At 30.9% G+C, this 11872-nt stretch overlaps 1 protein-coding gene across 1 annotated transcript; it reads left to right on the forward strand.

The window, feature by feature from the left end:
* The first annotated feature begins 5954 nt into the window (after positions 1-5954).
* Positions 5955-7297, forward strand: LOC107840185 (zinc finger protein ZAT6). The gene has a single exon (XM_016683949.2). The coding sequence runs from the start codon at positions 6263-6265 to the stop codon at positions 7106-7108; it is 846 nt and encodes a 281-aa protein (XP_016539435.2). The 5' UTR covers positions 5955-6262; the 3' UTR covers positions 7109-7297.
* The last annotated feature ends 4575 nt before the right edge of the window (positions 7298-11872 follow it).

Below are 11872 nucleotides of genomic sequence, written 5' to 3' on the forward strand. Positions count from 1 at the left end.
TTTTTCTGTATTAGATAGGGAATAACAACTGGTTGAGTGGTTGTATACCCAAACGTGTTCAAAACAATTAATGCACCTGTACATGATTCCATGAATGAATTGTTGAGACTAATAAACACATGATAAATACGTCTGGAACTTACAAAAAACACTCTTTTATTCTGCCATACATATCTACAAGCATATTTTTTAATAAATTTTATTTTAAAACGTATATCTTCAAGCATATCTATCGTCTCTTTGGTGATGCCAAGCACACGCAATAAGTTCCATTTGCGTTGCTTTTAATACTATATATTTATTCTTTAGAAGGAAGTAACGCAAATAATATAAATTTACTACATCTAATTAATTTATAAAATGAAAATTCATATTAATTTAATCAAATCAAGTGTTATCTATGTACAAACATCGAATGCATGCGAATAAGTTTTTACTGTAATACCTTTTGGTGTTTGAATTTGAATATCGAGATACTTGAATAGTATACTATACATTTTAATTAATATTGTAGATTTTAATATATGAATAGTAAATATAAATATTTGAATGGATGAACCCTATTGAGTCATATGCTAATGAGTCACGGAACTTCTGTCTTAAAACCCACATATACCACATCTTAGGCATTATTTTTTTTCTTTTTAACTTTACCTTCCAATAGTTTGGTACACCACGTAGGCATAGTCAAAGTTAATAAATGGACAAATTTACTTGGTTAAAAAAGATTGACTTATGTGACGAGACATTTTTACTTTTCGTTTTGGAATCTGGGAAGTGAGAAACCCAGAGGAGTATTATACTTTATACAACAAAAATTCTTTAAATGGGGTTCGAGGAGAATAAGTAAATAGACAACTTTATATTTATGATGTAAAGATATTATTTTTGATAAATTCTCGACTTAAAAAAAGTTATTTTACAAAACAATTTTTGAATGAAAAATCAAAATAGAAGAGTATATGCCAAGAGTCTTTGTATACTCTTCCTAAAGAGTTTGAGGTGAAAAGAACAAAAAAAAAAAAAAAAAAAAAAAGAATCACTTTCACTTGAGTAATGACCACATTTTTATCGCCAATACAACAATATGCACTGAACTTAACAATAAAGAGAAGGGTCAACAGATTTATGTCGTGTAGACGTGTGACTAATTTTAAATTTTTAAGAGAATATATTTTTATTTATTTATGTATGTCTTTAATACGTGTCCTTATAATTTATATGCTGACCTAATTCTTTTTTTTATGTGTCAAGTATGTGAGAAACTCTTTTAATAATAGACGGTGATGAAACTCGAATTTCAATATACCTCTATATTGAATTAATGTCTATTCCATCTAAAGTTTAAACTGAAAATTAGAAGAAATATTACTTGGTTATGTTACAATATGATATATTTCCCTTCTTTTTGGGGATGATTGACAATAATTGCCACAGAACAAATGATCAACCTGGTGTAAAGTGGAAAAGAATGAAGTGGTGACAGTTTGCACCTCCAAACTATTTGACCAAATACATATCGATAGAACCAAATATATTTTAGACGACAAGTTACGTATTTGTCTAGTTTGTTAAAATAATTAAATTCGTTAATTAAATACATACAAAAAGAAATATATACTATTTTATATAAAATATACATATCGGTGGTTATTATTTTGACGGACAACTACTTAAATAAATTTTCCAATTTTAGATTCTAATAAGTTACTCCTGGACCCAAACTTTGTAAGTGGTCTAAAAAGCTTATTCTGCAGTGTATGCCACTTCCCCTTTATTCTCTATAGCATTTATACCTAAACAAAAATTACAGAAGTAGAGTTTTAGTTTTAGTTTTTAATTAAATTACAGACGTAGAGTTATTTAGTTCATTATATAATCTGTTTAGTGGCTTTGCTGATTAGGGGCTAGACGAGTAAATTTATCATTATATATTGAGATTCAACTAAATTAAAATTTGAATTGACTTGATACAGTTCGAATCAAAATCTTAATCGCGTACTACATTTAAAACACAGAGTAAAGAGGAGTTATTTGGGAGTTGAACATGTACAAGAATTAAAATTAAATTACATGGCATTTGCATGGTCAGACATGAATTTGATAATGTGGGGTAAAATAAATTAATTACTTAAACTTAGCCACTTGGATGCTCAATATTTTCTATTTTTTGAGAGTCGGCAAAAAGTTTGTTCTGGAGTGACTTTTGTCCAAATGTAACCAAGATTGGAATTTGATACTTATCATCCAACTTTATAAAGTAAAAAAAAAAAAAAAGTGTAGTAACATTTTTGTGCTAAAATCCAAATACATTTATAGAAACACATTAAACGTAGTAGGTATCGTTCACTCAATTAAGCTAGTGCTCAGTTGCCAGCACTCTAAAGAAAATGGATTAATTAGATAAAAATGTCATTATCACCCCACTTATTCTAATACAATTCAATTCTCATGTAATTATCCTTTTTGTATTGTTCATGAACGTATTCTCAATTCAGAATGTACTTGGCCAATATCGATTTTGCGGCTACTCTTTAACTCTATTCAGAAACGATAGAATCAGAATATAAAAAAAAAAAAAAAAAGGTAAATACAAAAAAAATAAAAAATTAGTTGATCGAATATCTCAATTTTCACTATATTGATTGAGTTCCATCGGTTTCTCCTTTTTTCATCACTTATGTATAATGATTTTGGAAAAAAAAAAAAGAAAAGAAAAGAAAATCCGAATGCATTTAATTAATCTGTGTCAATTATTATTTACTTGTTTATGTTGATGAGTAATATTTGCTTATTTTAACATATGATTCTTATTCATTAAGTTGCTAGATTTTAGGGGTAAATTTGGTGTGTTATTTACTTTTACCAAACTTTAGTTGGTGCTTGTACGGCTCTCCTCTAATGGTATACGTTTAACTTGTCCCAAATATTCAGGAACTTGCACAAAACTCCTAAATATGTCGCCACGTGTCGTCATGTCATTTATTTTCCTTTGAAGCTAATCTTTATTTACACGTGTCGTAATATCCATCGTCCACTACATATATGTCATTTGCGTGCCGTGTTTTTTGTCCTGTTGCCCTTTTGCAAATTATTTTTAATATTCCACACTCCTCTACTCTCTTCACTTCACTTAATATTCTTTCTTTTTTTATAAAAATGAAAATTATATTTCTGTTTTGTTGCCAAGGAGAAGAAACTATTTTAAAACATCTATCATTAATTGCGTGAGCATGACATAATACTTGTGATAAATATATCATTAAACAATAATAAAGATTTATCATTTTGTACTTAGTCAATGTAAAGTGTGGCCAGTTTTACAAAAAAATATAAAAAAAATAATTCACATAGCAGGATTTGAACAATTAATATATACTATATGCAATAATTTTGTGTTTTATTTATTGGATGATAAACGCCCTCTACTTCGAACCTAAGATTGTGAATTTGAGTAAACCTAGTAAAATTGAATTTGTATACATACTTGGCCATACAGTAGAGTTGTAGCTGGTCTTGACTAGTAATTAAATTAACTTATTGTAAATTGCGTGAGAAGCATGTATAATATTTAATAACATCCTATTTAGTCAGCTCTAATTAATGAGTAATTGAATCTCGAAGAAGCAAAACTCCCCTCAGCTAATGGTTGAGTAGTATATGCAAATACTTCTTCTGGAATCTAAGTAACTTAATTGGCCAAAAATTATAAGTTCTAGATATAACAAGATATAACACTGACACCACATGTTTTGAGTTTGAAAGAAGTGTTACTACCCCCCTACAATGATTAAACTACTTAATTCCTTTTTGTCAATTAATTTGAACGTAACTGGATTACACTGAAGATTTTAAAATTTAAATGATAAGTTTGAAAACTTCTCAAAATAAGACCATAATTACAGCAGTCAGTAACACAGTTTAATATGGTCACGTCACAATATGTATAACACTTCTTCAAAATACTACTACCAATAATCATATTAAGTTCATAAAAGGAACAGGTAAAAACCCAGAAAAGATTGTGTGGACTTTTTCTTTTCTAATATGATTAAAAAATATTAATTAAAATTTATATAATTTTGAAACTAGTACTCATTTGAATGTGGCGTGTGACAATTAATCTGTGTTTCAAAGTCACTTGTCCACTTGGTTAAATTTTAAAAAAGGAAAAAACAATAGGCAGGATTAAGGCTTTCAGCAATTGACAAGTAGTAGCAGTAGTAATAAATGTAGAGATAAATATCTAGGCTTTTCTACGTCACAATTGTTCCTATCTAGATAGAGCTAAGTAGAGTTCATAGTGAAAGTAATATAGATACTCTATGTCAGAAAGTACACTTTCTTACCAATCCTGGGAGATCTATTACATTCTAGAAAACTGTGTTAAGTAGTCAAGATAAAAACACACGTGTCTAAATTTGGGGAAAGTTTGTTAGAAACGTTACACAGCTTAGGTGTCTTTCTAGAAATGGATGGCCAACCATAAAGCTAACCAAGTTCCTCATCACTTCATAAATTCTCATACTGTCTACCTACACTTATTTATTGTTTTTCTTTTTCTTCAAAAAAGGCAAAAAAAATAATCATATTTTAACGGTTGAAAAATAATTGGGTGAATACAAGCATATTCTTGGTGAGGAGTTGGAAAAAAAAACTTTTACCTTTATAAAGTGAAGGGGTTTATAATTGTGTGAAAAGTATAATAATACTCTCTGTGATATTCCACTTTTTGATTTTGTGAAAAGTCATCTTTTTTGCTTTTAAAATGGGACTTTTTTTGTTTAACAGGTGGTGACAAATGGTCAATTTCCACAAGCTATTCATGGTTATCTGAAATGGGGCTATGAAAAATAATACTATAAAGCCATAATAAGAACTTAGATAATTAAATAAATTGCAAGAACATAAAAACTAAAATAAAACTTATAAACACCGGCGTTTGCATTAGGATCCGTAGTTTAATTTAATTCTTAATGTAATTTAATTTGTAACCACAAATTAGGATCCATTGTTTGGCTCTTTATGTAGTTTAATTTGGGACCATAAATTAGTGATATATTTAGAAAGTTAGTATCATTGTTTTAAAAGGTAGGAAGATGAGGTGAAGTGTTATAAGTATTATAATTTAAAACATTATTTCTTTTATGAATAAATATAAAATTATTTTCAAATGTTAAAATAATAAAAGTTTGAAAATTTTGCGAGGTAACTAAAATATGAAGACCAATCAAAGTACAGATATAAATATCAAATGATATTCATACTAAACAAAGTTATCAATAGTAATTATGGAACATTATTATTGTTATTTGAGTTATTCTCAATCTTCAAAAATTATAGATAAAGTAAATTTTTATTATTTATATATTAAAGATTTTGAGGGTTAATTTTTTTTAATTAAAAAAATTTGACACATGATTTGTCGGAGGAATCATTGTGCAAGCCCTATAGTTTTTTTTAAGTGTCTCATCCTCTCTGAAAACAGAGGGTTAGTATTTATAATTATCATTGAAATTGAAATGTAATTACCTAGTTTTATTCTAGATGAGTACATATTAATGCTCCTTCACGCCTTTTACATAGATAAATACCCATTATAATTAATCAGTAATTATCTCCGGAAAATAAATAAATATAATACCCAAGCAGGAGGCTTCAATTGGAAAGCACCTAGTAATTTAGCCGATTACGCACTCGCCCACGTAATAACTCCAAATTGCCAAGTCACCTTGTAATTTTTAGTTAGTGATACCAATCCCAATATTACTCCAATTTTGTTTTGACCATAGAATAAGTCAAATTAAATTTTAATTCATAGAGCCCAGAAGCTTTACCATATCAAACAGGTTCTTTGTTCTTACACACTTTGCTTGACCGACTTTCAGTACAACTCATGTCCAGACGTGTCAATTCCCTCTTTAAGTTTTCTTCCATAATCCAATTGAATTAGGAAAACTATTTATTATATTAATTAAAATAAACAAATATACACTCTTTATTTTTAATTTAAAAATAAAAATACATATCATTAACCTGTACAACTCGTTCACCGCCATTCCTTACGCAACTTCCAACTCCCCCCCACCCCACCCCCCCAACCCCAACCCTATATATATAAATACAACACAACACTTCTCTTTCAGTCCTTCACTCTTTCACTCAAACTCCTTTTATCAGTTCCCTCTTTGCTTTGCTTTGCTTTAAACCCTATTCACTTTCTCTCTTTTATTTACTATAATATAAAAAAGAAACTTTCTTGATGGCTCTTGAAGCTTTGAAGTCACCCATGGCGGCGCCACCCCGCTACGAAGATGATGTTGATGATGCTCATAATATGGATTCTTGGGCTAAAGGAAAAAGATCTAAACGACCCCGTGTTGAAAACCCACCAACTGAAGAAGAGTATTTAGCTCTCTGTCTTATCATGCTTGCTCGAAGCGGAACCGGAAAAGAGACTGGAACTGGAAACGTGACTGAACCCGGTTCGAGTGGTGTTTCTGTTCATGAAGAGCCGGAGAAGAAAACCGCCGAGTTGCCGCTGGTTCGTTATACAGAGAAGACGGAGCAAGCGTACAAGTGTAGCGTGTGTGACAAGGCGTTCTCTTCTTATCAAGCACTTGGTGGGCATAAAGCAAGTCACCGTAAACTTCCTACTGCTGCCACCACCGGCGTCGCCTCTGATGATAACAATCCGTCGACGTCAACTTCCACAAGCGGCGGTGCTGGCGGCGGCGGAGGAAATATCTCTGTGCTGAATCCGAGTGGCCGTTCACACGTGTGTTCTATTTGTCACAAGGCTTTCCCGACTGGTCAAGCTTTGGGTGGACACAAACGCCGTCACTACGAAGGCAAACTCGGCGGTAACAACCGTGACAACGGCATTGGAGGAGGTGGCGGCGTTCATAGTGGAAGCGTTGTGACTACTTCAGACGGCGGCGCGTCGACTCACACGCCGCGTGACTTTGACCTGAACATGCCTCCCTCGCCGGAATTGCAATTGGATCTGAGAATTGACTGTGGAATGAAAAGTCAACGTATGATTGAACAAGAAGTTGAAAGTCCTATGCCTACAAAGAAACCGCGTTTATTTTTCTCTATGGATTGAATGAATAATTATAATTAGTAATTGATTGGATTGTGTTAGTTAAATTAGTGAATTGCTTCATGTGATTTTTATTTTACTTTTTAGGAAAAGAAAAAATATTGATTGTTTTTTACAGTATGCCTTTTTATGTACATAGTGAGAGTAGGTCATTCATTGGTTGGTTTGGCAATATATTCTTTTTTTAATTTATGAGTTTATACTTTATATACTATATCTATTTTCTTCCATTCAGTCAATCATTGAATTTGTTAATATTTGGAATATGTATGGTGGAAAATTGAAGGACGGTGGATAAGTGGTGGTGGTGCATGCCAAAGCACGATCTGTAGAATGTTTCTGTATGGGTGGTGATTAAAAAGTTGTCCATGTGGCTATTTTTTTATTTCCATGTTCAATTTGCTGCTGCTTATCACATTAGCAAAACTAGTTCTATGATCCCTCGCTATGACAAAAAACAATATGTAATTTTTAAAAATTATTTGATTACTAGAATGACCTATAAAATATTGGCGTTGAGGTCCAACCCTCTTTTTCAGTAAAAGGTAAAAGTTCCAAGTCTTTTATATACATTTAATTACACTAATAAAAAGGAGGAATAGATGTATCTTGATTAGTAACCAGTGTGCCGTAGTAAAAATGAACTTGGTTAACCTAAGTTTTAAGTGTGAAAATTGGTTAGGAGGTGGCAAAAGGTTTGGTTCCTGCTGAGTTCATCTTTAATTATTATAGGTAAGAAATGGTACATTGAACTATTGGGGTGTATATACGAACCATGGGTGAACTTTGAATTTAGAGGGAGGTGAATCTAAAATGAGTTTTAACCTAAAACCTAATTTTATTTTAGGTGTGAAAAAAACAAAAACAAGCGTTAACTTTTGAGAAATAGAAAAGGATTTGTGAGGAGTCTGACTATTTCAGACAACAAATTCAAAAGTTGACGTGTAAAATATTTGAACAGTAAATAGTAAAAATAGAGGAAAGCCTTTTCCCATTGAAATAAGAGATGAGGATGGATTGGATGGGTCATCAAGTAGTGTGAAATGTGTTTTTGTGTGCGTGATTAACAAGGCAACGTGTAGAGTACGTGCATCGTCAATGAAGTTTAATTCTTGAGCAAGCACCACATTACGCGGCTTAAAATTCTCTCAATTATTTAAAAAGGAGTATAAACTGCACAAGTCATCCCTCCTTTCTGTTGATAGAAATATTAAATAAAGTTAGAATAGTGATGGGATAATATTGGGAAAGAACTATTTAGTTGTTTTGAGCTGTCAAACAAATTCTCTTATTTCTTATCTGTCACTCACAAGAATTGTATAGTAGCAACGAGCAAAGTAGATTAGATTAGGGGTGTTGTTTTTTCTTGCCTTAATTAGTTTGTTTGCCAGATACGTAAGACTCGTGATGCTTGCTTTGTCTGTACACCTTGCGGACTAAGTCATCGATCTCACAAGGTGTCTTTTTGCTACAACATAGCCAGATATGCACATATTTTTGGCGGTGTATTCACGCTAACGCGCTCATATAACATCAAAAAAAGAACAATGATAATATTGATGTTTACATCAAGCTAATATGTATTATTAATTATGACATTCAATTATTTGACTGAATTCCTGGATAATGGATGGAAGAAGGAAAGCATATAACTACATTCTTTTATTTCTTTGCGTGGATGAGATTCACACATCAATGCCTTGCCCCTTACTTTCATTCTTTCTGTTGAAATTTCACAACGTAACCATATGTATATCTTTCTACTTCTGCTAACTATACGATACCTTTAACCTTATCTTTAGCACCAATCAAGTTTATGAGGTGGCTTAAGTAGTAAGTTTACAAGCCGGTTAAATTAATTTAATAAGTATTCGATGTTTAATCAAGTGAGTATAAGTTGTAATTAATCAGTCAATGGAGGAATTAAACTGAATTTAGTGGGTTGAAATAGGTTGATTAATTCGCTTGGGTCAAAATAAACTAAATATTGATGCATGGATCATAGCCTAACTTTTACTAAATTTTAATTAATTTATATGGTTTCCTATAGATTGTTTAATTACTTGATAATTAATTTCATGTATTCTGAATATATATAATAGATCAAATAAAGAAATGTTTTAAAAATATTTTGGAGTTCTTATTTGTCAATTTGAGCTACAAAACAATCCAATTTATAATTAGGCTTAATTGGGAGAGTGAAAAAATATCAAATGTTAAATGAACGGCTAAATTTTAAACGGATAATATTATATGGTCTCGGGTTCAATTCCCAACAGAGACAAACACTAGGTGTTTTCTTTCCCTCTGTTCTAGCCTTGGTGGACAAAGTTATCTGGTATCTGTTGCTGGTAGGTCGAGATGTGCGCAAGCTGACCCAAACACCACGATTATAAAAAAATAATAATTATATGAGCTTTAACTATATTCAAACCTTTACAATATTATATATTCGGACCAGATAATCCCCAAACTACACACTCTTCCTGAACAATAACTTTTAATTATGTTTCTAGAGATATTTGTAAGTGTTTTGTCTAGTAGTTTATTAACAGCTCATAGCAAGGTGATGTACAGTCACTTTTACACATAGCTGATAGTCTTATTGTACATATATATCGTTCTAGCAAGTTTGCATTATCACTAAACCCAAGTGTCATACTTAGCAAGTAAAGAAGAAGTGTTCAAATTGGATTGCAAGTTAAATAATAAATTTACACTTGTTTTAAAAGCATCGTCTTTTTTATGTATCAACTTCAAGCGTGCCTAATAATATTAATTTTTTCAAAAAAGTGTAAGATTTTATACGTTTACGGTATTTAACAAAAATGGTAACTAGTAATGCTACGTATCGCTGTCTTTAAAGTGTGTGTATGTATTTAACTTAAATTAATTTCTATTTAATTAGAGTTGTTTGTTAAGCATTAGCCCCTGTGATAAGACTTGACATAGAGTCCATTGTAGAACGTATGGACTAATTTATTAGCATATGGTTAGGCCTCCATTAGTGGACCTGAAATTTGTGTGGTTTCAATCCAAATTAATCTTTTGTGGTGGAAGAGGAAAACTAAGGTCATATATCTGAAATAGGTTTTGGTTTAATTAGTTGACATTATTTTGAACAACAATGTTGGAAAAAAGTTGTATGGTTGTATTAATTTTTGAGATATGTTACTAGAGCCTATAGCCAATTTTATGTTAGATATTATAGGATTTTTTAAAATTTTAACCCAAAACAAAAGCTAGATAAACTTTAAATTATTTTTCAAAACAATAAACAACGGTATTTGAATTTAGAATTTATATTTTGATTTATAAAAATCAATTAAAAATATTTAACAGAACCCAAATATGACCCAGAGCCCAGAGGTAGGTTCTTCTAAAATTAACGCAAATTACTTTTTGAAAGAACTAATCTAAACACACAAATTTTAACCCAAATTACTTTTTAAAACGTTTCCAAAAACTAGATCTATAAGAACTAAATACGAAACCAAATTACTCCACTTTAGATTATTTGTGGTGTCCAAGAAGAAGATTTTTGATTTATGAAAAACCAAAATTTTGTCTTTAATCCAAATAAGCTTGGTTTTGATTGATAAAAAATCTTTCCTCAAAAAGGATTAGGTGAATCTGCTAAATTTAGAGAGCCTAATTAGTTAGGTTACTTGCCAAAAGTTGCATTATAAGACCCACACATACTACAAATAAAGCCAATGATTATTTTTTCTCAATCAGTGAAACAAAATAGTGGTAGCATGCATGCAACTTGTTAATTGGTGTTAGGCTGGTAGTTGAATTTTTTTCAACTCCATTTTCCGTCCATTAATAAAAGCTTCTAGGTTTTTCTCAGCATAAGAAATCACCAAGAAATTAAAAAGTTGGTGAAACACTTAAACCACAATGCTGACTTCTTATTCTAATTAATTCTAACAATTTTTTCTGGATAATGTTCTTGTTTGATAGGCTAATGAACAGTCCTAAATCATGAAAGTTATCATTTTCATTTTTGAAAATTCTCTATATCCTCAAATGTTTATAGAGAATCCAAAATAGATGATTTTAATTAATTAGATATTCGGTCATAATTGATTATTATTTATAGAAAATTTGTGTATAATAATCATACTTGTATAACCAACGATCAATTAATGACATTCAGTTATTACTAACACCAAAAGGGCACTACTAAAATGCTAACTTTTCTCCTATCCAAGCAAGCGAACTAATGTCTAATACCTCAAAATGTTAGCCAAGATGGGTTATTATGACACTAGAAAAATGAAACGTGACAAGTATTAAAGACGGAAGGAGTCCTTTTTTTTTTTTTAAATCTTTTTCAAAGTGTGTTATTTGTCAACTATAATACATATGAAGAAGTAATATAATATGCCAGAGAGGCTAAGATATATTGCATATGAGCTCATCGGCAGACTTCAATAGTACAGAGCAAGTTAATAACTACTACCAATACAAATACTCTTCTTGCTGAGCAATTAAACTAAATAAATTGTTGAACGTAGGAAAAACGTGTAAAAAACAAAATGTAGAGGCTGCTAAGGCAGTGTGGAGATCAGTATGGAAAAATCAACTTACTCTAACCTCCATTTGGTTTCAAACTGAAAGTGTGTATGACTTGACCAGTAATTAAAATTCGAGAAAGTCTGCCAATTAAAATACTTCCTACAATTATGTGACCCGTGATATATTATAGTTTGTTGGGAAAAGGCATCGTTTTCACTTCAAACTATACAAGAAAAGTCGAAG

Source organism: Capsicum annuum, chromosome 8 (assembly GCF_002878395.1).
Source record: "Capsicum annuum cultivar UCD-10X-F1 chromosome 8, UCD10Xv1.1, whole genome shotgun sequence".
In the NCBI taxonomy this organism is placed as follows: domain Eukaryota; kingdom Viridiplantae; phylum Streptophyta; class Magnoliopsida; order Solanales; family Solanaceae; genus Capsicum; species Capsicum annuum.